The sequence below is a fragment of the Phasianus colchicus genome, chromosome 1 (genome assembly GCF_987193195.1).
Source record: "Phasianus colchicus chromosome 1, bPhaCol1.hap1.1, whole genome shotgun sequence".
Lineage (NCBI taxonomy): Eukaryota > Metazoa > Chordata > Aves > Galliformes > Phasianidae > Phasianus > Phasianus colchicus.
The window spans coordinates 54251174-54278389 of NC_143436.1; the positions used below are offsets into that span (position 1 = coordinate 54251174).

At 41.3% G+C, this 27216-nt stretch overlaps 1 protein-coding gene across 2 annotated transcripts in view; it reads right to left on the reverse strand.

Moving 5' to 3' along the window:
- Positions 1-15702: 15702 nt before the first annotated feature.
- The window catches only part of CRY1 (cryptochrome circadian regulator 1), a 34625-nt gene continuing 23111 nt past the window's right edge, over positions 15703-27216 (reverse strand). Inside the window, exons 4-14 of one of the 2 annotated variants that reach the window (XM_031600058.2) lie at positions 26129-26313; positions 24819-24907; positions 24018-24158; positions 23607-23918; positions 21318-21469; positions 21021-21223; positions 20144-20245; positions 19739-19834; positions 18687-18758; positions 18455-18562; positions 15703-16612 (exon numbers count right to left, since the gene is read on the reverse strand). In XM_031600058.2, coding sequence (XP_031455918.1) covers positions 18459-18562; positions 18687-18758; positions 19739-19834; positions 20144-20245; positions 21021-21223; positions 21318-21469; positions 23607-23918; positions 24018-24158; positions 24819-24907; positions 26129-26313 — 1456 coding nt within the window. In that variant the 3' untranslated portion in view covers positions 15703-16612; positions 18455-18458. The remainder of the gene's footprint in view (positions 16613-18454; positions 18563-18686; positions 18759-19738; positions 19835-20143; positions 20246-21020; positions 21224-21317; positions 21470-23606; positions 23919-24017; positions 24159-24818; positions 24908-26128; positions 26314-27216) is intronic. The other variant, XM_031600059.2, reaches the window with a different exon arrangement.

A 27216-nucleotide genomic window follows, 5' to 3' on the forward strand; every position in this document is an offset into this window, starting at 1 on the left:
ACTGGGGGCCCCAGGCCTGGACGCAGTACTGCTGATAGGGCCTCACAAGGGCAGAGCAGATGGGGACAATCCCCTCCTTGCCCTGCTGCCACCCCTCTCTTTTGATGCAGCCCAGGATACTGTTGGCTTTTGGGGCTGCTAGCACACACTGCTGGCTCATGGCAAGCTTTTCGTACACCAGGACCCCCAAGTCCTTCTCAGCAGTGCTGCTCACAATGAGTTCTTCTCCCAGTCTGTGCTCATATCTAGGATTGCCCTGACCCAAGCACAATGCTTTGCAGTTGGCCTTGTTGAACTGCATTAGGTTCTCATGGACCCACTCCACAGGCCTGTCCAGGTCCCTCTGAATGCCATCCCTTCCTCCTGTTGTGTCAGCTTGGTGTCATCATAGAAGGTTCACTGCTTCAGATTGGGCATTACTGTGAATTGAGGTGAAATCTGAAGGATGTCAGCAAGTTTAGTCTTTTCTTTAAGTAATGAAAATGTTTTTTCTGTGTATATATTTTGCACTAGGAATGTAAACCTCAGTGCAAACAGCCCCCTCAGCATGCTCTCTCCTGCTAACTGTTACAGCACTGCATTAAAAGATGCAAAAGGGAGCCTTAAATGAGCTAGAAGAAAATAGAACTTCACTTTCCTCAACATATATGAGATCTCAATTAAATAAATAACACCATGACTGAGAAGCAGAGCATGATCCAAAACCAAAACTACCTCAGCATCACTACATTAAGCCTCACTTACACAAGAACACTCTGGCAGCCCCCAGGCTGGGAGCCTCCAAGCAGGTACAAAACACAGCAGCACCCTCTAATTCCAGGAGCTGCTGCTGCAAGAAGGAAAGCACCAGCACATGCACACACACACACATGCAAAAACACAGAGCTTGTGAGGTCATCACGTGCAGTGCTGTCTCTACTGGCCTTGTTGCAATTAATGGCAAGGCTGTCCAGTTTCATCTGCTGAGCTTGGCAGCAGGTGAGTTCCAAAGGCATGGATTCCAATCGTATTAAAGGAAAACGGTCTTCTAAAAATAAAATACCCAACCAACACACTGTTCTTTCATTTAGCTCAAAATGAACACATAGATCATGTAAAACTGAAAGAGCAAAGCAGAGAAACTGGCCTGCCTTCCACTCCTGGGAGAAGCTGGAAACTCATTCCATATTATATTTTAAAATATCATTTTCAGAAGCATTTGATACCTTACTTGGAGGACCCTGGGATGGATGGGTCCTTTTTTCCCTGCAAAAAGCCTGTTTCTTCTCCTAGGCCACTAGTGTAAATACCAAAATAGATCACTCTGAATTGGCCTGTTAACAATGATTTATTTAATGGCTAACCACAGTGTCTGAGGCTACTGATAGACAATTTAAATATGTCACACAAACATAGCACTTTGTTTTCAACTCATTCCCCGCACACATTCAATAAATTGAGCATGGGAAAATAATAAGGCAAGCAAGGCCTTGGTTATCAGTTCTGACAGGGTTCACAGTCCTTCTAAACGAGTCTTTAAGTCATTTCATCTCACATTTGAGCATAATGCTCCTGACAGCCATGGCTCAAACTGAGCTTTTTTAAAGCCAACACAGCTTGGAAATAAATACTGGAAGCTGTTTGCTGGAAGCTGAAGCAAGGCCGAGGTCCAGTGCTGCAACCATCATAGCTCCTCAGCAGCATGGCTCCTGGCACAGCCCAGCACAGCCCCAGCAGGCTGGGGGTGCTCAGGATCTCCTTAAGAACCAGGCTGAAGATCACCAGACACCGCTGCATGGAAGACAGCCCCAGCCTCAACATTTGGTTTCTGGCATCCCTAAATGGGACAGGGCCATAGATGTGGATTTGGGGCCTATTGGCTCCCTGCACAGATGTGAATGCCCATGCTGACCCTCCCAGCTACAGAGAAATCCTTAGAAGTAATGAAACGGGAGGTGGTAGAGTTACTGTCCCTGGAGGTGTTCCAGAACCATGTGGATGTGGCACTGAGGGACACGGTTAGTGGGCATGCTCAGGATGGGCTGGTGGTTGGACTGGATGATCTTAGTCGTCTCTTCCAACATTCATGATTCTACAATTATATGTGCCCTGAGGGCCTTCAGGATCATTTCTATGGCATGCCGTTCTGCATGCTTTCTGTACCCATACTGAAGCTCATATTACTCTCATTTACACTTTCCTATTAGATCCATTCCACATCACAATTAAAAACTATTCCAGCATGCAGTATTTAATGCACTTTAACACTTAAGGATACAGTATCTTGCTGGAGGAAGTCAGATCTTCAATGAAATTTGGTCTGCTTTGATTAATAATTGATGACATTTTTGCATAGGAAAGTAAAAAAAAAAAGTGACACACTTTCTATTGATCTGAGAGCCTCAAGTAAATGAAACACATTGCCTACATCTGTTAACTATTGATATGACTGCAATGCAGAGCAGAGGCTACTTCACAATCAGTACAGATTTAAGGGTGAAAATAGAGAAAGGCTTAACCTGCATGATCTTCAGTTTCTTTGAAAATGTAATTTGACATTGAACAGTCAGAGAACCTGACAATACAAGGTTACACCTATCTTCCCTGAACACTGCAGTGTTAACAACATAGAAGTAGTGGAGATAGAGCAGACACTTCAATAACTGAAAGAGCTTTAAAGAGTTTAGGGTAGGATCTTGAGCTGGAGAAGAAACCATTTTGAAAGTACAGATCATTAGTCTGACCTCTATCATATACAAAGTTTTAAAACGGGTATTGAAGGAGATAATAATAAAGATGCAGAAACAAATGGAAGTGAAATGCAACGTGATTTTAGGAAAGACAGCTTGCATCTGACTAAACTTGTCTGAATAATGCCTTGTCTTGATTAGGGAAAAGTGGTATACCTTATCTACATGGACTTCCATAACATTTGAGCTGGACCCACATTCAGTGAAGCTGGAGAAGCCATGTGGTTTGGTTTTGTTTTCCTTCTGTTTCTTTCATGAATGCCATTGTACCAGTTCAACTCAACTGAAGATGGGTCTTCTTCCAACTTGTGCCAGCTGTATTAAGCTTGCAGGGAGAACCTGAGCGCTAACAAGGAAAGAGCCCCTTCCCAGCCGTGGCTTCCCTTGATTGATAGCAGACATGGGAACCTTAGTGGGACCTGATGCCAAGCTCCATAGAGGCACAATGTTACCTTGAGCCCAGGGGAGCTGCGGAGAAGCTTGCCTGGGTAAGGAGCAGCACTTTGCTGCACTTGATCTGCAGGAGACACTTCACAGCCAATGGGAGAGGATTATAACTAACCAGCAAGGACACTCTAGGAGAGCATTTCCAAGTAAAGAATATTTAACCAGAAGAGCTGAGAGGCAGAGGAACTTCATAAAAGAAGACTGATGAGTTGTTAGCTGTCACTCTATGCCTTTCTATGCATCAATATTTCTACTGGAAGTAGGCAAAATTAAAAGTATTAATGGGTCTCATTTGCCCCAGAATTTTTTTTGGGGGAAAAAAAAAGAATAGCAGAAATATGAGATCATTTTCTCTTCCGACACATTTAACTGATGGCAAGTACTTTTGTTCTCCAATGTTTCTGGTCTTACATTTTCCAGAGTCCCAGCTCCCCTTAGAGGCTGAATGATGACTTGGTGCACGTGTACATTTATAAACACGTCCTCCTAAAGATGTGTGCCTTTCCATTGCACACATCTCCCTAGAGGCAACACAAAAAAGGAGTGATGGGCATTGGGTACTGCTGGTGTGAGGGAACATCAGTGCCCTCAAGGTGATGAGCAATAACAACTGAAACTAGCCAGAACTACCCATCTCTTTGGGACATCTGTTTTATTGTATTTCCATCTCACACTTACACCGACTGCAATTTGTCAGTGGTAGGACGCTGTGAGAGCTGCTGGGCTGTGCACTCGTTTTCTGGAATTTGTTGAGTCCATACCTCGTGATTTCCCATATGATTATAGTGGAGGAAATCAAACTAGACTGTGTCCATACTGGGACTGGTATAATCTGGGCATGCTTCATAGCCCTTGCCTCCCTGAAAATGTAGGTACAACTAATGAGTTAATCTAGAACCACTGAAATCCATCAACATTGTGCACTGATTTCAGTACAGACATGATCAGACTCTGTACCATCTTACCAGCTATAACCTACCTTACAAGATTAAGGGTAAAGGAAAAAAAATAAATCAGTGATAAAAAGCTTATCGGCAAGCCTATGGTATGAAAAGCCAGCAGGATGTTTCCTGGCTAGGAAGGGCAAAACAGAATTGTTTTTCTCTCAGTCAGCAGTAGAAAAGCAGACTTCAATGTGGCTATAAGATGAACTCTTACAAGCTGAATGAACAATCAAATCAATATTTCTAGTTTTACACTCCTACACGTGCAACGCAATAAACCTTTCAGTATTTTGATCACAATATTTGATGGCTCAACAACAAAGAGAGTGAACCAAAAGGAAGAAAAAAAAGAGGCACTTACAAATTTGTTGGGTGAAAGCCACAGAGGCTTTCTTTTAAATAGGAAATGCTTAAGTGAGTTTAACGAGTTTAACAGAGTGAAATAAGTCATTTTGCAGATTTGCAAGGCACGTTCATTGAGGTAGCACTTTACTTGAAGCATCTCTTGATGTACCCTAGCAAAACCTTAAAGAGAAAAATCACAAGCTGGATGTACCTATATGGATTGGAAGAAGGAGAAGCACTCATAAAATTCATAAAAAGCAGGTGAATAAGATTGTTCTTTCCTTTTTTCAGATAAAAGGATATATATTGTTAAGGTATTTAGAAGAAGCTCACACTCAGAAAGGTACTGCCAACCCCACACATGAGCCTTTGCATGTTGAAGGGTGGCTGGGCTGGCTGGAACAAGCAAAACATGTATCTACAGAGTATCTACAGGCCTGGAACTTTGCAGGAGAGCCAGCAGATTTTTGTGTTTCACAGCAGCTGAAAGCTTGTCTCAAGGAGCAAGTGACGCCAGTGATACCATTCCTTGAGTTATTTCCAGGAAAAAACTTATTTTTTAAGATACTGATTAAAAGCAGACTTTTGTTCCTAAAACTAACTCAGCCTAGACATCAGGAAAAATGAAATAAACACAATTGCCATAGATAGAAAACTCTGACAACGCTGTTGCAGAACAGAGAGAGCGTATGAGTGATTAGACGATCACTATTGGCTTCAGTTCCTGATAAGCGTGGGAAGCAGCAGTAAAACATCTTTCTGTGCTGCACAGCATGGAAACATCTTCAGCAGAACCACCCAAAGATTTGTACAGAGTGGGTACTCACACACTAATGTAAAATAAATACGGAGAGGCAGAAAGGGAATGGATCTCTGCAGCAGTTCTTCCAAGACAAAACATCAAGACCCTTGCTGGTCATAGGAGGCGGAAAGGAGTTGAAAGAGGAGTGCACCCTCTGAAGAGCTGCTGTATGTTCATGAAGAGCTGTGGATTCTCTGAAGTACACCCCAATATTAGCAAGTGGACTGACCCTGCGTATTTACTTTCAGGTCCATAGGTCCCCTGCAACTCTTCTACCACATGCTTATCCTCCAGCTGATGTTCTCAGCCTTCCTCAAAGGGTGACAAAATTCCTTGGGTTGGTCAGCAGTGGTCAGAAATAAGTCAATTCAGATTTCTGTGCTAAATCCAGCCAGTGCAGTCAGCATACTTTTAGGGATCACCCACACACAGGGCCATCCTTATCCAACACACTGCGAAGCCATCCGAGACAACCAGGGATGCAGGGCAGCCTGGAGCACGGTCCTTTCCCCAGCTGCTCTGTCTTAGGCCTGGAACACAATATTCAGTTTGTGTGGCCCTGTTTCACATTCTCAGGAAGATTTTTTCTGTCATATCACCATACCACAAAGCCTCATGCTGCAGCAAAAGGGAAGGAAAAAACAGGAGACGAGACAGGTGTGAACGGCAAAGGACAGAACGGAAAGGAGCAGAATAACATCTTTCTTTTCCTCTTCTCAGATAAAGGGAAATACACTGTTAAGGCATTTATAAGCAGGTCACAGAGATGAAAGGAATGTGATCACTGTGAGCAGTTGGGGGAGGACAGTGTGCCTGCCCCCAACCCCACAGAGCAGCCCTCCCTGCAGTTTTACAGACTCTGTTCTCCAGCAGCCAAAGTGGGAACTTCAGCTTGGCTTTGAAGGCTTTGACTCACAGCTCTTAGCCTCCCTCTGTCCATTGACCTCTGTCTCCATCAAGCCCAGCATAACATCCATCCTGCTAGGATCCTCTGACAACGGGCAAGAAGGAAACACCCTCCTCTTTGCTGGGCTACATGTGATTATAGAATCATTTCAGTTGGAAGAGACCTTTAAAGGCCAACTCCACTGCAACGAATAGGGACACCCATATCTAGATCTGGGTGCTCAGAGCTCCTTCAGCCTGACCCTGGATATCTCCAGAGAAGGGGCATCCACCACTTCTCTGGGCAATCCGTGTCAGTGCCTCACCGCCCTTATCGTAAAACTTCTGTCTTATATACAATTTTCCCCTTTTAGTTTGAAACCATTTTCCCTTGTCTTATCACAGGAACCCTTCTAAAGAGTCTATCCCCTTCTTTCTTACAGCCCCCCTTTAGGGCTGCTTTCAGGCCTCCCTGGAACCTTCTCCAGAATGAGCAGCCCTGCCTTTCTCAGCCTGTCCTTGAAGGGGAGGTGTGCCATCGCTTGGATCACTTCTGTGACACTCCTCTGGATGTACTCCTGCAGGTCAATGTGATGCAGGTGGCTCCTTGCTGGTGAACGAAAGGAGCATGGACCTACTCAACAAGGACACTCAGGGAACAGAGATGCTAGCTTCAGCTCTTCTGGTCCAGTCTCAGGACTGAGGGGATGCTCTGCAAGGAAGAAGAAAAGGCAGGACAACAGATACAATTCAGTGCTGTGCAAAGGAAAGTGATAATGAGAGATAACACTGGGATGGAAGAGGGGAAAGTATCCAGGACATAAAGTGGTGCGGTATTGGACAAGGCCTTCAGTTACAGGTGCAGAGAGAAAAGGCAACACTTCAGAGCTGTGCTGAAGAGAATAAGCTGCAGGGACAAAGGATACGATTTCTACAGCGCTGCCTGGAATTCCCCATAGACAGATGTGCTGCTGGATACTTTCCAAGCTCACTGTAAGACAAGCTCTGCCCCAAAGCCCATATGCTATGCCAAGAGGGATGGAAGCTTCCTTCACTTATCCCTCACGTTGCCCTGTTCCCCAGCTCGGTGTGGAGGTGCTCGCCTTAGAGCCCAGCAGAGGAGGTCTCACTGAGGATCCAGCATTTCCCTGCACAGCAAAGAGCAATGGGCACTACTAGTGGATGCTGTGTGGTGTGACCCACCTTTTCGGTGGGGTCTGAGTGATGAGATAGGGCTGTTTCCACCCAGGGGCCTCACATCACCCTGGGGGGACCCCAGGGCCTGCAGCAAGGAGGCACCAAACAATGGCGGCCACTCCCTTTGGAGGTTGGGGAAAAAAAGGCCTTGGAGTGAAGAGTTAATTACAGGTATTGTGTTCCATTTCCTACAATTAGGAGCCCATCTGTAGAGATTTTAATTAATGGAGATCTTATGAGGAGCCTCAGTTTGGCTGGAGGGTCTTAGTGGGTGCGTTTCCATTTCCTCAGGTATTTTCTGTAGCTGTGCAGTCATTACCATTTGCCATTAGAGATGGTGTTAGATGGCAGTAAAGGAGGAATGAACAATATAATACCTTTCATGCAGAGCAGATGTATGCATTTGCCTCTTCTCCTGACTCCCACCATCCTTCCCAAATTAATACAACTGCCGACTACAAAAATCTTTTTTTTTTTTTAAGGGTGCATGAAGCCATTTTTGCAGAATGGAATGAAGAAGCTTCACCCTGTGTACTATCTCAAATATAAACAGACACAGGGTGGCTATTAAAAGGAATGATCTAAGTAAGTCCCTTTTCCTTCTAAAGCATTTTCATTTCATTGTTTTACTATGTGTCACAAGTAAGACTTACCAACATTTCTATTGATTCCTTCATTTTTTTCCAGCTTTCTTTATATATAGCCCCTTCTCTGGTTATGCTGTTTTTTTCTCAGTGTAACCTACTTAGTGTCATCTAAAAGTGCCTCAAAACCAACATTCCCAGATGAAAGAAAAAGCTTAAATCACATATGTCATGTCTGGTACGTGCTTAAAATGCCCCAAAGCCTTGAGTTTGAGCAACCATGAGGACTGCACAGCACTGTCAAGAGCGTAAACCACCAGGGATCTTCTGGCTTCAGGGGGCTTTGCATGGAGCAGAACTCATTTATTTGCTCACAAAGTAGCTGTACAGGTGCTCCTGGCCAACCTTACCTGCAAACCAAAGCACAAGCCAACTTGCATAGCCCAATCAGGCCAGGTGTGCACAGCTGACTCCAGAAACTGTTACTGGGCCCTTCCTATTAAATGCCACAGTGTGTGTTTGCCTGCAGTTGTATAATCCTGATCCCCCTCCTACGGCTGAGCCTCAGCAATATGGATGGGGCTTCCACTGCAGGTCGGTCCTGGAGCCAGGACTGCCCAGCACTGCAATCTGGAGACAACTGCACACATGTCTGTAAGGGATGAGAGATGATCCTGTAGATATAACCAGAGTGGTGCTTTTACCCATATGGGAGTGCTTTGAATCTCCTGCTGCCTGAATATCACTTCAGTTCCTTCCATTTACAGAAACCATTTTTCATTCACTGTCTTTAATGAGACATTCAGCTCCACAACAATATCTAACTCATCAATCTTCTCCCTTCAAGAGCACTTATACTGATCTTCCATTTTCTTTTATTATATACAGAGCTATACACACACACGCATATACATAATGTGCGTACACTGTAGGTTCCTTTATTTTTGTCTTTTTGTTCTTTGCTGTGTTTAAAACTAGTGTTTATAACACTAGTACAATTACATGACTGTTGATTACCTTATTGATTTATTGTGCCCTGAATGATCTCTCCTCCCCTTTGCAGCTGCTTGAAATTTCCCAGTTGCTCTTAAAGCTCTGTTTTTTAATACATTTCTCTCAGGAAAAGTATTAACCAGCTTCTGTGTCATGTCTTCTCCTGCTTGTTAGTTGCCTGATGAGATCTACCCACTCATACATAGTTTTCTGATGAAATACAATCTGCAGAAGTAAAGTGTATTTATTCTGACCTTCAGGGAGTCGATCTGACTCAAAGCAGAATTCCAACTAACCTCAGATTACCACTTAAGAGATTTTGCAATGTCTGCCCTCCTAGCTAGGTCCACCATGTTACTCAGAGCCCCAAGAGACAGTTCTGCTTCCTCTCGTTTGTGCTCTCTCAGTTCCCTAAGCAATCATTCCCAAATTTCCAAAGTCAAAAGCTTTACATACTGTCTATTCTCTGTCTGGCCTGGAACAAGCCACAGTTGCCTTTGCTACTCAGTCAAGTATTACTGAAAATGTGGTAGATAGACAATATGCTATGCAAAGCAGCAAGCCTTTGGGGGGTTTGAGGCATTGAGTAATGCAGCTTCTCCTGTGGGAGTGGCGCAGAAAAACAAACCAGCTGTCTGGATTGAAATCACGAGCAATTAACAGCAGTTTCAATTACCCAGAACAGAGCTTAATAAATATTTGCAAATTACACCCTACCTATTTTCACACGAACAGTGGAAGCCCTTGAGAGCTCAGATCAGAGGGACATTGGCGGAGGGAATTCTGAAGGTCAAGAATTCAGCAGATATTTCAAAATTCTCTTCTTAATTAGAAGAGAAAGAAGCAAAGTCTTCTCTGCTGTGTGGAGTCGGGTATGAGAGCTGCAGAGAGAAATGAAAGAGGATGATCAGAGAGAAATTCTGCCAGAGCTTTCTCTTCACAGTGCATGCCATGGAAGGAATCCCAATGGGAAGAGATCCTACTCCTGCCCAGCCTTCAGAATCCAGCGGAGACACCGCAATTGCACAGTCAGAGAAAAAAGGACCCATTCATATATACTTGTCTTGTGAGAAGAGACTGTTCTGGAAATGAGTGTTGTTGCATACCAAAAAGTCTCCTCTGGGCTGAGGGGATCTCAGTTTCCTTCTCAGAGCTGAAAGAAACTCAGGGTTCATAACTGCTGCCACGTTAAAGCATATCATGTCATGATAGCTGCAGAGACAGAAACCCTCCACAGATCATCTGATAAAAATAGCTAAGATACACTGGGAATGGAATCCATCACCACTTCACTGGAGCCGCAGGAATCTCTTTCCATTGTAAACGCACTCCATACGACAATGCCAGCTCTCGCAGGAGCGATAGTAAGACATAAATCACACTAACTCAGAACAGCACCCACCAAACAATGCAAAATGCCTATAAAGTGAGGCTTGACTCCACATTTGGAGAAGCATGCCTGAAGTTGGAACATCCAGGAGGGAGGCTGGAGATAAGAGCCAAGTCTGTTCCGACGGTGGGGAGGTGAGCTCCGTAACCACCGACACAGACAGCCCCACACACTTGAGTATTTTGTTACTAGCTCATTCTGGGGAGATTACGTGCTCTCAGCACGTCTAACAGCTGATGCACAGGTAAGGAGAGTCCTAGTTTCTACAAGAGCATAAAGTCACAGATCTGTGGTACCTGTATGGCTACCTGTCTTTCTTCCAAAATCCTTTCATGTGCTCAAGCAAAGTTAAGCACTCCTGAGCATCTCAAGCATCCAAGTGTTTGCCCCGTGTACCTAAGTCCTTTGTGGATGGCACACTAAATGCTTAGTAATGAAGCAATAAGGTGTTGTTCCACATGAGTAAAGACAGCAGAATGAGGTTCAATGAAAGAAAGCTTTAGATTCACAAAGAAGGCCTGATTTTCACAGGAATCTAATCAAAGTCAGCTCCTCCACCATGCATCTGCAAATTCCCATTGCAAGCAGCTTCAGAAGAGAAATAATTTGGTTAAACCTGAGAGTGACTACATTTTGCTGTCATTCATTATTTAGAGACCATCTAAAACTGGATTCAGATCCTGAGGTTGGGTATGCAAATTCGAAAGTCTTGGCACATGAAACATCTCCCATGGCTTCATTTTTGTCACAAATTTCCACATAATATTAATGAAGACAGAAGGAGAGTGATTTCTCTTACGATGCACTCTAATTGCCCACTTACTCAAAGGGACGTGCATACACATCCTAAAAATCCACCCAGAATTTTCTGCCAGTGGTGGTAAAATGTAAATTGAATAAAGGTTCATCAATCCGTATCGCTGCAGTTTCAAAATTGCATTATTCTTTATCTGGATCCACGGGAACACACTTGATTAGGACTGTAAGCACATGACAAAATGCCTGGCAGTACAAATGCTGCCTAGTCATAAACATAACATTCCAATCTTTCCCCCGCCCCCCATCTACAGACATCATTACTTCACACAGTATTTTATAGTATTGAGCAGGAAACTGCAATAAATTTTTCAGATGCTACAGTCAAACATGCACTAAGGTAATTTTTCCCTTACTGGTTGTTAGGTGGTTTTCTACATGGCTCAAGACTTCAGTCCTTAAAACAGGGTTTCACGTGCCATCCCATGCCAAACTGGATGTTCCAGCTTTACCAAAATTCTCAGCAGGCACCTAGCACCACAGTAAGCACCAATAGTCCCAGCCTCATAGAATTGCTGAATATCCCAAGTTGGAAGGGACCCACGAGGATCACTGAATCCAACTCCTGGGTCCACACAGCCTCCTCATGGCTCAGTTAGCCTCACTTCTACAGCACAGAGAAAAAGCCCCTTCTGAGTTCTGGATGCTGAGGAAGAAGCCCAGCACCGAGAGCATGGCAGAAAGGCAGTCCTCTCCTCATTAAGTGCCAAAGCATCACTCTCTGGAAGTACTTCAGAAGAAATCTGTACTGCTGTGTACCTAAAGTACCTGCAAAGGATCACTGCTTCCCCCTTTCTCGCCCCCTCAGAAAAGGCCTACGTTACAAAGGGCACAGTTATCAAGGTAGTCAAGACGAGGGATGCTAGTTCATACCGGATAAAAGGCACTTAAGAAGCACATATAAGACAAGTAATTAAAGGCCTTGCGACGACCACGTGAACTGGAGCTCTAGAAAGCAAAACAGACCTCAAGATCCTCCCTCTCTGTAATTGCTGTCTGTAAATTGCTCTTTTATTAAATATTTATGGACTTGCTTGCCGGCTACTCCCAGTCAGAAAAACCACAGTTAACAGGATTATCTGCCTGTGCCAGATGCAAGTAGCAGAGATAAGAGAAATGGAAATAAGGATAACTCACCTGCATTTGGAGCATGAGCTGCCACTAACCGAAGGTCCTGGGGTGTGATCCTGCACGTGGGCTGTACTCAGGCATTTTGCAGCTCTTCTATAAGCATTCTGAAGTCCAGAATCGTTTCAATTGGAAGGGACTTTTGAAGGTCATTTGATCCAACTCCCCTGCAATGCACAGGGACACCCACAGCTCCATTTGGGTGCTCAGAGCCCCTCCAGCCTGACCCTGGGTAAACCCAGGGATGGGGCATCCACCACCTCTCTGGATGACCCATGTCAGTGCTTCACTACCCCTATCACAAAAAACTACTTCTTTCCATAAAAAACTTTTTCCTTACATCTAATCCAAATCTCCTCCCTTTTAGTTTGAAACCATTTCCCCTTGTCCTATCCTAACAGACCCTGCTCAATCATGGCATTTGCACTAAGATCTGTCGTAAGCCCAGCAGTGTCAGCCTGAGGAGACGCGCTGCTTTCCTATATCTTTTCCTTCTTTTCTGCATCTTCCACCTCTCTGTTCTGCCTTGCGTTTTGTAAACATCATTGAAATGAACTCCACTTGCATTTTTAAATTTAATATTGAGTTCAATTTGCATTTGAAACACACACAATTGCACTTCAGGAGCCTAGATCACTTGAACATCATCTCCTGTCTGGCAATGGGAGTATAATTACAATAATGTCTGCTAAAAATTTCCTCTGGGTAGAACCCAGTTTTTTTTTTTTTTTTTTTTTTCCCCATGTTTGAATTTCTTTACTTTCTGAGAAACAAATTGCAGTAAACAATCAACTTGAAAGGTGAGACAGTGTATAAGAGGTGTTTTGTCTGTTTGGTGTTGTAAGGAAGGAACTCTTTCCAAAGCAACGCTTGTCTGTGGAAATTAGGAAACTGCACAAGGAAGAGAAGGTTGGTTCTTTCCATCCCGCTTCTTCCATTCCAATCCAGTCTAACCCAACTCAAGACAACGTGGCGGTGCTAGCAGGGGAGCGCGCTCCAAGACCACCGGAGCCATGTGGAACGTGGCCTGTCTTTCACTTGCTGAAATGCACCACCGCCGCCTTGCTGTGCTCACACCCTCTGAGCGGCCCCCATAAACATCCAGCACGCACAGATGGATGTCAGTAGGTGCCATTTCTTCCACAGAGACGAACTCAGAGATGCACCTTTGCTTCGTACGCACCTCTGCGTCAGGCAGCCTTCTGGCAGAGCGCCCTTCTGCTGCCCTCTGTCACACGGCGACAGCGTGTAACGGGGTGTTGGTGGAAAGGTTCAATCCCTACAGTCACACCACCGTCTGCCTTTTATGTTGGCGCAAGGAAACAGGAGGCATTACTTTCGGAGCAGCCCTCGTGCATTTGCGCAGCCCAAGCCGACGCGATAACTTTCCCCAACAGCAACTTTAAAAGAAGAAAATCGGTTTCCGCTTTGGAAAAAACCGCGGCCATCGCTGTTGCCGTATTGAACTCTGCCGCCTCTACGCCTCCCGCCTTCCCCAGCAGGCAGCGGAACGGATCCGGCGAAGGGGAACGGCCGCTTCCTCAGCCCGCCGCCCGCCGCTCCAGCTCCCACAGCGCCATCTACAGAGCGGCGCGGCAACAGCAGCCTGCGGTGCGCCGGCTCAGGGCGAGGGGCTGCGGGGAGCCCCCAGCGCCGCGGGGCCTTTCCCAGCTCTAACGAGGCACCGTTTGTGCTATCATCTCACACGCAGCAAGAAATCTTTAACTGTGGGAGGAAAAAAGACCCGATTTCGCTGCGCACCACCCCTTTCTCTGATGAACAGGGAGATGGCAAGTGCGTCTGCCCGCTGCTAGGAGCTCCTGCCAGGAGGAGAGGATTTCCAAGTTAGGGGATGGTTCATGCCAGTGCTTCAACAGAAACTGGTCACTGACGTATAATAAACATCTCACATCGGGAAGCTCGGTTACAGAACTCCCTTTGCATTTTCTCCTCGTTCTGAATTAAAGATTATCCCCGTAGGGCCACCACAGCTCAAATGAGAGCAGGCCTGTTGCAGGTGGCACCAGCACTAGCAAAAGGCCCACCGAGGCCCTCAGAAAACACTCAGCTCCTTGAGACACCCGCACTGCCACTCATCTTTCATCACTCATCAGCTACAGTCATCCCTGCACATGGGACTCTGTCCCAGGGTTTGGTTTCCAGCCTACTCTGCTAAGAAATCATAGAATCAGCAAGGTTGGAAAAGACTTCCAGGATCACCTAGTGCAACCATCCACCTCCCACCTGTAATTCCCCACAAATGTTATTATTGTGGCCCTTAACGCTATTGGGCTTGTAACTCTTTCTCAACAACCACAAAGGAGTAGTAGCGGGAGAACGCAACTGACACGACACAAGTTTTCCTTTACAAACCTGCAGATTTGTCTGCACCAACCAGAGGAACCCTTTCAAGCAATTAAGGAGGGGGTAGATTTAAGTTACCATAGAAATTAACTCCTTAGAAAATTTTTACATGAAGAATGTGCAGACTGTTTGAGGGAAAGGTGATATTGAAGAATTTTCTTACCTTAAGTCACTCTGCAGGACTTTCTTCACCCCTACATTCAGAAAAGTATTTCAACTAAATGGCATGGTCTTCTTCTAGTAGAAGCCAACAGGAAAAACCCAATAACATCTTCTCTTGACAGAATAAGTCATTTCCTAAAACATTCTCTCTTTAGGACTACCAGAGTCTTTTTTTTCCCCTCCACCCTAAGCAAACAGAAGAATTGCTTATTTTACTGGCTCTGAATGTTACTAAGAAACCTCTCAATTCTACTTGGACTCAGCTGTAGAAAATACTTAGCAAATGTTTCTCCGTTCTGTGTTAAGATTTTTCTTTGAAGATCAAAAGATTTCTCTGCCTCAAGAAAACACTATTTGATAGTAATTTTGATTTTGTTATTGCATCCCAGTCAGTATGCAAATATATTAACTCATGCTGTCAGTCTAATTTTCATAAAATAAAAATTCAGTTATCTAATATCAATGAATAGCCAGCATCACAGCAACTTATTCTGCACCAAATACAGTGAGTATGTTGTCAACCCATGAGTCGAGTGTGAATTTTATTTCCACACCAACACACAAAAGTGCCCCATGACTACAAGTCAATCATGTGATATTAAGAGGAGATAATTAACTCCTTGCAGATGAGAATTAATCTGTGCTTCCATTCAAGTAGATAGCTAACTTATTTACATGTAAATTGTAGTAACTCAGATTGCTTCTTCGGAGATCTTAATGGCCTAAGAAAACATTTAGGCCCAACTTCTTTGAACATTTTAGATGGATGAAGAGTATTCACTAAGTAGCTAATAAACCTGCTGCTTTTTTAGAAATCAGCATCCTCAAAAAGCAGCAAGTTAGCTTCAGTGCAGGAAAGACTGCCAGGCTACCAAGCCAATTCCATTTATAGCAAAAAAAAAAAACCAACCCAAACTAGATTATGAAGAAACACCTAATGAATTTAATGATGAAAAACATCTGATGTTCAGAACACATACATACACAATTTCAACAAAGGCCCAAATTATTTGGATAGTGTTTTCCTCCAGTATCATTAAACTTGAGTGAAATAAAATGTATTTATTGTTCACAGCTTCCGGATGAAGTCTAAAAAATGGACTTTACTCCTTTTTCCCCATTTTGTTTGGAAATTTGTATCAGCAACACACACAAGGACATTTGTATCCATACATACAGTTTTTCTTTTTTATTAACAATGTATGTCATTACTGAACAAGGCAACTGAGAAATACAAGGACTGGACATATACATCAAAATTTTACAACCTGACAAAAAATTGGCATATGACTTATATACAGGTGCGATTAATAAAGATTACAACTCTACTGTATTTGATTAAACACAGTCCTAATCACTTACGTTATGAAAATATGAAGTTGATCATATAGAAGTCAAATTCTGGAATCTAAAAATAATGTTTAAAAACTTCAAAGCTTTCTATGTCCATCCATTTTACAGAACATCACTACAGCTCTTCCTAATACCATATACATGAAAGATTATCAAAAATATATCGATGGGTCTATGCTAATGATGAATGCTTGTATTTACATTAAGTTAGCAAATACTTCACCAAATACTTTATATACAAAACTCAATTTGTCGTCTGTGAAAGAGTCATTAAAAAGTTAAAAACCATAGAAATGCCAGTTAGAAATAATGCGCTCCAAAAATTGGACTTTACAACAACTGAGAACAATTGAAAATAATTTATGAAAAAGCATGTTATTTTATTACGAGTACTCCCACAGCTCTTCAGTTTCAATACGGAGTAGCAGAAACTTTGTCCTGGGTGTTAAGTGGTATCTCCTCTTCTAACAATGCTACAAGAAAAAAAAGAAACATTCTCAAGCAGTTTGTCACACAGGCTTTGAAGAAAGTAGAAATAATTCAAGGAAGCAATACTCTTCCCCTCTCCTCAGTGCAGTAAGCTCTGTCCCCCCATAGTAGCTCAAATACTCCTCATTTCTTTCTCCTTAGAGACCAGAAGGGGAAGGAAAAACACAATCTCATACTCTGTATTTTAATACTGTTCTGAATGTAAACATCTTTTCACCAGCACTGCTTCTCAAAATTTCCTGCCTGATTTTTACATTTTACTGTGATGTTCTTTTCCAGAATGTTTTGAATGCCCATACCAAAAGCAGTCTCCTCTGCCAAACTAAATAATCCTCCAGCCTGTCTCTCAATGGAAAAACTTAGATGGGAACCAAGCATTTGCTCTAAAGACATTTCTATACAGACGTGAGCTGCAACGCTAACCATGGATGCTGAATTAATGAGCACATATTAACGATTAGATGTCTACTGAAACATGGACTCTTGAGTTGCATTCCACTCAGGCCCATCAGAATACCAAAATACGGTTTGGGAACACAGAAGTGCAGTTTACAGGCTTTTGGGTACGTGCCAAAATATCAGACTGATCAGACTCTGGTTTTCATCTTCTTCCAGAAAGAAGCGACAGGCAGCATGAAAGCAGTGTTCTCCACTGAATCAAATCAGCGCAATACAATTGTTCATAATGCACTGCAATGACTTTGTCAAAGTGCTGACACCACGTAACAAGCAAAATTAGATCTTCCTGTCAAAACTAAATGAAGTAGATTGAATTTCTCTTTTTATCTCTGGAGATGCTGACTGCATTTTCTATGCTTGCTACATGGAACTCCTATCTTCCAATTCCACCAAAGCCTAACCATGCTTATTTTTTGTTCCTTATTCTTCAAACACTGTAACAACCAAATCTTAAACCTCTTTTCTGAAAGTTAAGGATGCAATGACATGTCAACCACCTTTAATCTATAGTCTCTCCTACCATCTAACTTGTCCCCTTTTTCAGCAGATAGCCTTTCATTCTTTGCCTTTTCTTCTAATTGCTCTTTAATATGTCTTACAGAGTATTTCCCTTGTTCCTTTCAATTCACACTCACTGGGAGAAAGGATTTAACATCTTTGGTATGCTCTCCTTTCTCCATACCATTAACTGTACCCAAAACACAAATTCCAGTTAACTTCCCTATGTTGATGATTGCACACAAATCCAACTTCTTCCTCAATTGCTTCTTTCTACACACTTTCACATCTGTCTATATGTATCTAGGAATGACAAACTACCAATCTGAACATTGTGCCCAGGTTGCAGACCAATGGAACACAATCGAGACATCAAATCCCTAGGCCTTTTCATCCAATAACTACAACAGCATTCTACACTCTTTGTGATGTCTAAGATATGCTCTCCTTAGTCCATTTGAACATCTAGGACAAATCCAGGCTCTGAGATTTGCCTTGTAGGTTGTGTTACTCTTCTGACTCATGTTAGAAGCTGCTGGCACAACTTAAGGCGAGATGCAGGAGAAGCAGAAAGTAACTGAAGCCATATAAGCATCTCTGCTAACGTGTCTGAAACCAGTTTAACCATCTTCCTTAACATCTCAAAGAACGTGTCCAATAGCCTTTTGTTATTTCTGTAACTATTTCCTTTCAGGCTTTTTTTGTTGTGTTTGTACAGCACCTGCAACTGAAAGAGCTAGAGAAAAAACTGAAGCTCCTTTGCATCGCAGCAATATGGATGTCAACACAGATGCTGCACAGAACATCTGGTAAATGTGTGCAGCAATTTATTCATTATCAGGATAAATGTCAGGTTTCTCACTTCTTACCAGTTTAATTTGTGCTCTGCCGCTGGACTTTTGGCCCAACACTTTGAGTTTCTTCTTCTGGATTTGGGCGTTTCCCAGCGCTAATGCCAGTACCAAGAGATGCTCTTCCTGATAATTTAAAAATCAGTATTCATAATCAAGACACTACTATTGTACTTTTATAAATTCAGGAAAAGGTGTTCTGTTTGGCTGGTTTGGGTTTTGGGGTTGTTTTTTTTTCCCTCTTAATTACCTGGTTGCATTAAGTGTGATTGTTGATTGTCTCCATGAGCGTAGCGTAAGATACTACTTGCTTGACAGTAACCTGTTCAGATACAGTAGATGACAAATAAAGTTCTGAACTTCAGAACGTGTACAGTTACATTACTAACACTAAGAAAAAACACAGTTTATTCTCCATCAAGAAAAATCCTCAGATAGACTGTCCTGAACGTATTACGTGCACACAGTCATGCACTGCATTTGTAGCAAACAGAGTAAGGTAGTCTGTTTGGACACAGTAAAATATTTTAAGCTATTATAATATTTAGCATTGGCATTGTGAGTTCCCCTCTTCCTTTTAAACTACTTGGTTACAGAAATAGTAACAAATCCTTAGCGTAACGAAGCTGTAGAAAAAAAAACTAACAACAAATAAAAGCTATTTGAAAAAGCAGGCCAAATTAGCAAGAGCAGCTGCAGTTTCTTGTTCTGTTGTACTCTGCTTATGTTCTGCATGTTGAAACAAAAAGATTACAACCTTTCATGATGAATAAACATACACTGAGAAGACAGTTGTGCTTTGTTAGCTTGCAACTTTGACCACTACAAGCCACATTTTAAAGTTTTTGTGGGGTAACCAGAAATCTTACACATCACAAAAATATCCAGCAAACAAAAAAAAATACCTGTGGAATTTCATTATATATGGAAGAGTGTTAATGAAATCAGGGAAAAGGTAACATGTAAATTTTGCAATCAGATATACAAAGCAAACTCGTCTTTCAGTATCATTCATTTAAAATAAGCCTAGAATACATTTCAATAATTTTTGTTTAGTCACACTTGTGATTCCCTTCACTTCCAAACATACCTACCCAGAACAATATTTTTATTTCAGAGATAAAGATAAGTTCACTCTAAGAAACAATTTTTATGTTTCAAGAACAGAAACAAGGCCAGTTCAAGCTTAGACAACAACTTCCACAAAAAATTATCCGTGTTATTTTCATGTTTTGTCCTTTTTTTTTTTCCCTAGTTGCACAAATTGGCAGATCCTCTACAGATGGGTGCTCCCCACAGTACCTTGCTGCTGAACTCCACTTCCTCCTGAATGAGAGTCTCCCAGGGCACATGGCTGAACACCAACTGCCTGACCATCACCAGTTCCCAGCTGAGTTCCTAGGGAAGCAGGAAAAAAAACAAAACAACAGCATTCCAATTTGGCAAATCCAACTGTTTGATATGTGTTGAGAAATTACTTTGAGAGAAAGAAAACCATGAATTAAGTTTTTCTGTTTGAGATTTTTTAAAAAATTGTCTTTATACAAATACTACCAACTCTGAATAAAACTGGAAGCAATTAAGTTGCTCTGGAAACTGTCTTGTGAAAACAGCTCTCTTATAACACACAATGCCAAGGGCCTTACACAAAGACATTTCAGCTATTCAGTTCCAGTATTTCTACGTATTAAAAACAATGCGACTGACCTCCTGCACTGCTACAACCAGAAATGCTTTCTCCTGGTGAAAAACTCATTAGGCCACCATTTCCATTTCCATTTGGGTTAGAAGGCACTGTTGCAAGAAGACCTAAGCAACGAAATAAGATATGTAGCCATAAAGACAGGAAATAAACAAAAAGATTAAAGGTAGTATCCATTGTTCTCATAGCAGGCAATTCTCCATCCTCATCCCAGGTAGTCCACCTTTATAAGAGGATAACATCTCTCTCTCCCCTGCTGCTGAAATCTTCACAGGTACTTCAGTTACATAGCAGGCATTTTCCACATAATGTTCTGCATACATTTTCTAGTATATATTAGTTACAAGTGCCACTACATCGCATTGGACTGCAGCGTATCCTGATTCAATATCTAGTATTATCTGAATTGCAGCCTCCTGAACAATCTAAATGCATGTGGTTTACTTTTCAGAGGAAAGGCAAAGGTCTTTCCTAACTAGGCAGAATGTTAACAGAGGCTGCAGTAGTTTCTATCTGAATAACAGCACTTGAAAATAGAAGGTATGATTGAAGTTATGAATAAATATTCATTTTCTAACCACTGGTATTAAAACTGAGCTGTACAAGAGTAATGAAATGTTCAGAAGAGCATGTGCTGGTCAGTTTAATTAACCAGAAGTTTTCATAAATTCAAAGAAAATTTTCTGGACAAAATTTGTACAGTCCAGCCTAGCTCTTTTGACAGTTCTTGGTTGTATTTAATGTTTTCATTTATTTGACTATACAACCGTGGTTGCAACACTGAGTTCACACCTATTACACCTATCTATGGGATGAAATCATTAATTGCTAGAAAGCGAGATACATCTACAAATAAATAAAGCCAATAGCCTATAACCATACCCAGTCCTCTGTATCGTGAAAGCTGCTGGTAAATTTGTTTCATCCTCTCAATATTCAGACGGCTTGCTTCCGCATGGTTTACCATTGGTTTGGGATAGTTAACTCCTATAACACATTTTGCAGCCTTCTGGACACTCTCTGGGGCATTCCAAGGATCATAGATGTATTTTGCAGGAAATCCTCTAAGTACAGGCAAATAACGTCTTAAAAAAAGAAAAAAAGAAAGCAATCCATTTTAAATATAGAGCTATTTGACAACGTCAGTGAATTTAATGACAATTCTGTCCTGTGAATTACCTGATGTAATCTCCATTTGGGTCAGTTCTTCTGCCAAAACCCACTGGACAGTAGCAGTGAAAAAACTGCTGAAAGAAGGAACTACAGGACAGCCACATCCAGCTTCCAGCATTCACACTCCAATCTGCATCAAGTAAGAGCTCTTCAAAGACCTCAAGAAATTAGGGCAACAAGTTAGTCTGAACATGGCACATTTTGAAACACTTGCTTCTCAAATGGGAGTCCTCAATTCCAAAGGCAATCCAGCTCTTCAATGGCACAACATTCACAGAATGCTCAGTACATGGTTGCAAATACTTACCTAAATGCCAAACTCAAGAACAAAAGTGTGATAGCCCACTGTGACTTTTACCCTGTAAACAAAACTTGGAGACATCTCAGAAAGGGAAGACTGGAAAGTTATACATCTTTGCTAATATAACCTTAAAAAAAAAAGAATCCTCAAAGGATGGCTTGCTTTCAAGTGCATTTGTTGCTCTTGGAAGAGCTGCTGCTTCACATTACAACTGAGTAAGCTTTGCTAATTTCTACAAAGCAGGACACACAAGGAACTTTCCCAATTCTGAATGCCAGTCTATATACCTCAGACTGTGCTTTCACTAGGTGAGCAGGTCAACAAGTAGAAATCTAGAGTTTCAGGATACAAGAAAGTAACTCAGAAGCTGTATTCTTGAAGGCCACTAGTTAATCTACTGATCCAAGGACACACACTTAGAGATGTATGAACCAACGAGACAAAAACCATCTTCTGTGGTCATCACTATTTGTATTAAAAATAATATATGAGGAAAGGGATTTAAATTTGGAATTCAATCCTTCCAAAGCTTTCAAGTTGCTAGCATTTGTTTGCTTTTAATTAATATAAACAAGCGTATCATGCATTAAAAAGGTTTATCTGCTCACTGATCACATGATCTAACAATGCAGGCTAAAAAGCAGCTTTGTTCTTTGAAGGAAAACCTGAGAGTATTTCTACAAAAGGAGTGTACAAAATAGTTCCCCAAACAGTTACTTCTTTAGCCTGTTTTTCCAAGTTCTCATTTCCCTTTCAAACTTGCACTGCATCCAAATGTTCCAAAGAATCATCATTTTCCTTCACATTAAGGCTCTAAAACAAGATAACACTAACCAAGATCTCTCTCTATATAGAGAAGTATTCATGTTATTTTTGTAACATCCAGTGTATACTGTAATGTTTTCTAGCAGTTAGAGATATTTAAGGAAGAGTTGATTAAAAACAACCCTATTTTTCAAGTGATTGCCTAACAACATAGCAAGATTTTTAGATGAACACGAAATGCTTGCACTCAACTGCTCCACTAGATGCTGCCATACAATAAGACTTGGAATCACATTTCCTCAGAAGGCCAGGTTAGCATTTGCTAGCTATGGATGTACTGATTTAACATCCTTTGACTGCACAAGTCTGTATACATGCACTGTTTCAAGAGTAAGTAGCACTCATCTGTGAAACACAGCCTTTTCATCTGGCCGAATTACCTGTGCATATTTAATGAACTTCAATGAACTGTAAAAGGAAAATTCCTAAGACAGCTTATGTCCTTATGTAATCAAGACTTGTCTTTTAAATGAATTGTGTTTACTTGCAGCTGATCTATTAAGTGAGATGAAATTTCATAAGACTGGATGCATATATAAGATGCAAGCTCAAAATTCAGAGGACAAGTACATTTAAAAAAAATTTTAAATAAAAAACTATTTGTCATCATCATCATCCAAGTAAAAGAAGTGTGACCCTTCCAGAAAAAAAAAAATGTAGAACTGACTGAAATGATAAGATGATAAGATTAAGTTACCACATTCTTTTCTTCAGAGGACTGACATGCACTTTCAACTTCAGCATCTCCTGGGTATTTGCATAGAAATTAATTGCACTGAAACTAGTAAATGGCATTGCCCATACTCACACTTCTAACATAAGGTGAAGGGACAGAAGTGGCTAAAAGGACACTCTCAGCTCTTAGTCTTCTCCCTTAAATTCCTGTGTTTTTCCGTAGCAGGGAAGCTAACATACATTGTGAGTAAAGAAAATTTCAACTACAAGGTTAAACTATATTTCTTAAAATCATAGAATCCTTAGAGTTGGAAGGGACCCCTGAGGGCCATCTAGTCCAACTCCCCTGCAACCAACAGGGACACTGCAGCTAGATCAGGTTGCCGAGGGTCGTACCTATCCTCACCTTGAAAGTCTCCAGGGATGGGGCATCAACCACAAAATTTATGTATAAATATAAATCAAAATTCAAAACCAAGAATGAGAAAGAATACCTTCATTCCTTCTTCCCAGCTAATCCACAGGTCACCTCGAGTCAAAAAGCATGCCACAGCATGCCGAGCTAAGTGGTGAATCCAGCCTTCTTGACGAAGCTGCGTCATAATTGCATCAATCCAAGGAAAACCTGTCCTGCCTTCTGCCCATTTGGCCAAAGCCTCAGGATTCTTATCCCATGGAATTTGAACACAGATAGGATTCCCCTCCATTTTATCAAACCGTGGATTGTTAGTTGCCGCTGTGTAGAAAAATTCACGCCATAACAGCTGGCCATAGAGGGAGAGGGGAGGGGAGCTGTTCTTTTTTACCTGAAGATTATTAAAGGAAAACATTTTATCAGGAAAAGATAGGGGAAAAAAAAAAATCACAACATCTAAGAACGCATAGCTGACCATGTAGAATCATACCTTTTTGTACAGGTCCGTTAACTTGAAATAAAAGAGTCGACAAGACAAACAGCCAAAGCGGAGGTAGGGACTAAGCCCCGTAGGACTTGCCAGAAGGGAATTGGCGTTCATTCGTGGTCTTTCAAAGTTTGCTACCCAAGCCTTTAAAATAAATAAATAAATAAACAAACCCCAAACACGCTAACATCAGACTACAGAGTAGGTAACAAAAGCTAGCAAGCTTAAAGGGAGAAATCATGCACAATCAGTAACTGAGCCCACGTGCTAAACAGGTGATCACATCATTTTAGAGCTAAGGTGATCAAGTGTTCAAGGGATTCTCCTCAAATCAGCAGAATCTCTAGTAAATAATTCACCACAATGAAAAGGTGTGAACTGTCCTCCAGAACTACTTACCCTTCTTTAAAGGTAGAGGAAACTGTGACAATTAACAGTACTTTAGCTTTTAGAGGAACTGCCCTTCAAAGCTGTGAGAAGCATTTCAAGTAAGGTTATCGCCAAAGAAAAAAAAAATCCATTTCTCAGAACACACAGTAGCATGACAGACTTTCTCCAAAGTTCAAGTAGGTGACAGTTTGCTGTCATCTTTTAAAACTAAGAAACAGCAACTTGATTTACATCATTATATAAACGTCCTAAGTATAAAGGGTTATTTTTTGGTTCTTTTTGGAGTTTTTCGGTGGGGAGGGGGCTGATAGTTAAAAAGAAAAAAAAACAATTTGTTCAATTCTCCTTACATTTCATTACTAAGAACAATTCTATTTTCCAGATACATCACGCTCCCAACAATATGAAACATACCTTTCGTTCTAGATGTCTTTCTAGTCGTGTGAGAGCTTCTGTTTCTCCCCCAGGCCATACTGCAGAAGGCAGACCATCTGTATCAAAACCTGAAAAGCAAATTAAAACAAGGAAAGTCCTTGTTTGCCTCTACTGAAGGGCAATACATTCTAGAGTATTGATACTTGATGGCATATGATTATATGCTGAGAACAGCCTTAAGATGGACACGTGGCACAGTACAAGTTCTACAACAGTTCACAACCAAGTCTTATCAAACCACATTCAACAGCTCCAACTTGCAGGAGAATGCATGTTTTTACATTCCATTATAAAGTTTAATGTTGAATGATTTTACTTCAATTCTACTACTTTTGTTTTTGCCCAAAGTGACTTCCCTTTCACTTTCCAAATTATTTTCAAGTTTCCAGCTCTGCAATATATTGCTTATCTCTAATCTACAATTTTACTTTTTATTACCTCGCTACTAAGCAGCAAGAATTGCTTCATTAATTTATAGGATGCCTAAAAGCTTTTTGAATCATACTAAAGGCATCCATGCTACCTTCAGAACTAACATTCCTATGTTTCATTGACTGACATACATAACAGATTGGAATTACGATTAGTAATTCTACTGCAGAAGATGAAAGAGGCAAGCTTTTTTCCCTCCCTTCCTCTCCCCTAAGGACTGTTCACCAAGTACATGAGATAATGTGTTTAGTGAGAACTTTCTTTCTGAAGAAGGCTTTAAAAGACAGAGCAGCAAGAGCGTAGCCAAAATTTGTCCAGAGCCTTTTCTTAGAGATTTGGTGGTCACGCTGCATTTGTTTGTATATATTTCTGAAATTAAAAGTTATACAAACAAGAGAATTTAGAATCTTCTAAAATAATTATTCGCCTCATTATCATCTTTTATGGTATTGCAGGATAAGGTTTTTGGGCTTTGTTTGGTTTTAAATTAGATTGTAAAGTGATAGGTCGATGACAAAACACAAGGTCACCAAACACATATAATGCAAAGGAATAATGAAGACTGCAGCAGCTTGATGATGATTTGGTATCTCGAGAAAGTGGCTGTGCTGTACTTCAAGCAGCTCAACAGTACTCTGTGTAGTTCCATCTGCCTGACCTCCCATTTAACCAAAACAAACACCAAAAAAGCACAGAGCTCATTATCCTTTTTTGTTCTACTTGTTTGTCATAATTGCCATCAGCTAACAATTAACTAGAAATAGAACCTCTTTCATGTGGTTATTTTAAGTGTTACACTTTCGTGGTAGGCTACTTCTCTACTCGTTCCACAACATCTAAACAGTGTAAGAACTTACCTAGCTCTTCAAGCGATGGGACGCCGTACTTCTCATCGTGGTCATCAGAAACTGGAGTGGTACATTTCTGCATTACCTCTGGGGTTATAGTCTCCACTGGCATCTCCAGTGGTTCCATTCTACTAATTAGAGTCTGGAATCGTTTGTAAGTAAGAGGCGGCTGTCCTCCATTTAATTCTATTATTCTGATTTTAAAAGGAAAAAAGAGTAAAAACAAGGTATGTTAGACAACAGGATACTACAACATTTTTCTTTGTTGTTTTTTTGTTTGTTTGTTTTTTAATATATACATCTAGACACACAGAAGAAATATTGTACTATACAGAAAGACAGATATGCATCATTACCCAGACAGTTTGAACCTTATTTTACACCATTTTTTCCTCACCGGGAAAACATAAACTAACTGTTTAAAACCTAGTTAATTATTCTTAACTTCTGGGTTGAGGAAAGTTCCTTAAGAATGAGTAATGAATACAAAAATCTTGATGCAAAGAAAACATACAGATTAACAAGGCAGCAACAAACAAAGCAAAAAGACTGCAGCAACACAGGTGAGTTAGCAAGACCTTATTTAAGATGCATCCACCTGCATAAAAATATAGCATTTTTCTACTCTGGCAGAGTTCAGTGGTATAGCTGATTTAATACTGAGAAAAGGTTAGGCTTCCATTTGTATGCAATGACTTGTTAAAACACAGTTTTCACATTCTGTGCTGTCCATCCTTAAATCTGCAAACTTGGAAATAGGAAAAGTTCACGAAATAACTTAAAGCAGTAAACAGAATCAGCTGTTCACTTAAGGGCAGGGGGAAATGAGAAGGAATTTTGACAGAGGGGTGGATTTTCAATTTAAGATTTAAAAAAAGCTACTGGTTTCAAGTCAGTGTAATAAATTCCCATCCTCCCCCCTACCCCCCAATGCATCTAGCAATCTCCCATACATGTGGCTTATAACACTAAACCAGCATCTACCATAACAAATTACTTCATGTTAAGAGAAGCCAAGTCATATTTTTGAACAGTTTGCAGATTATGTTTCTATAATAAGGAGCTGACACTAATCCATTTAAATAGATCTGTGGAAT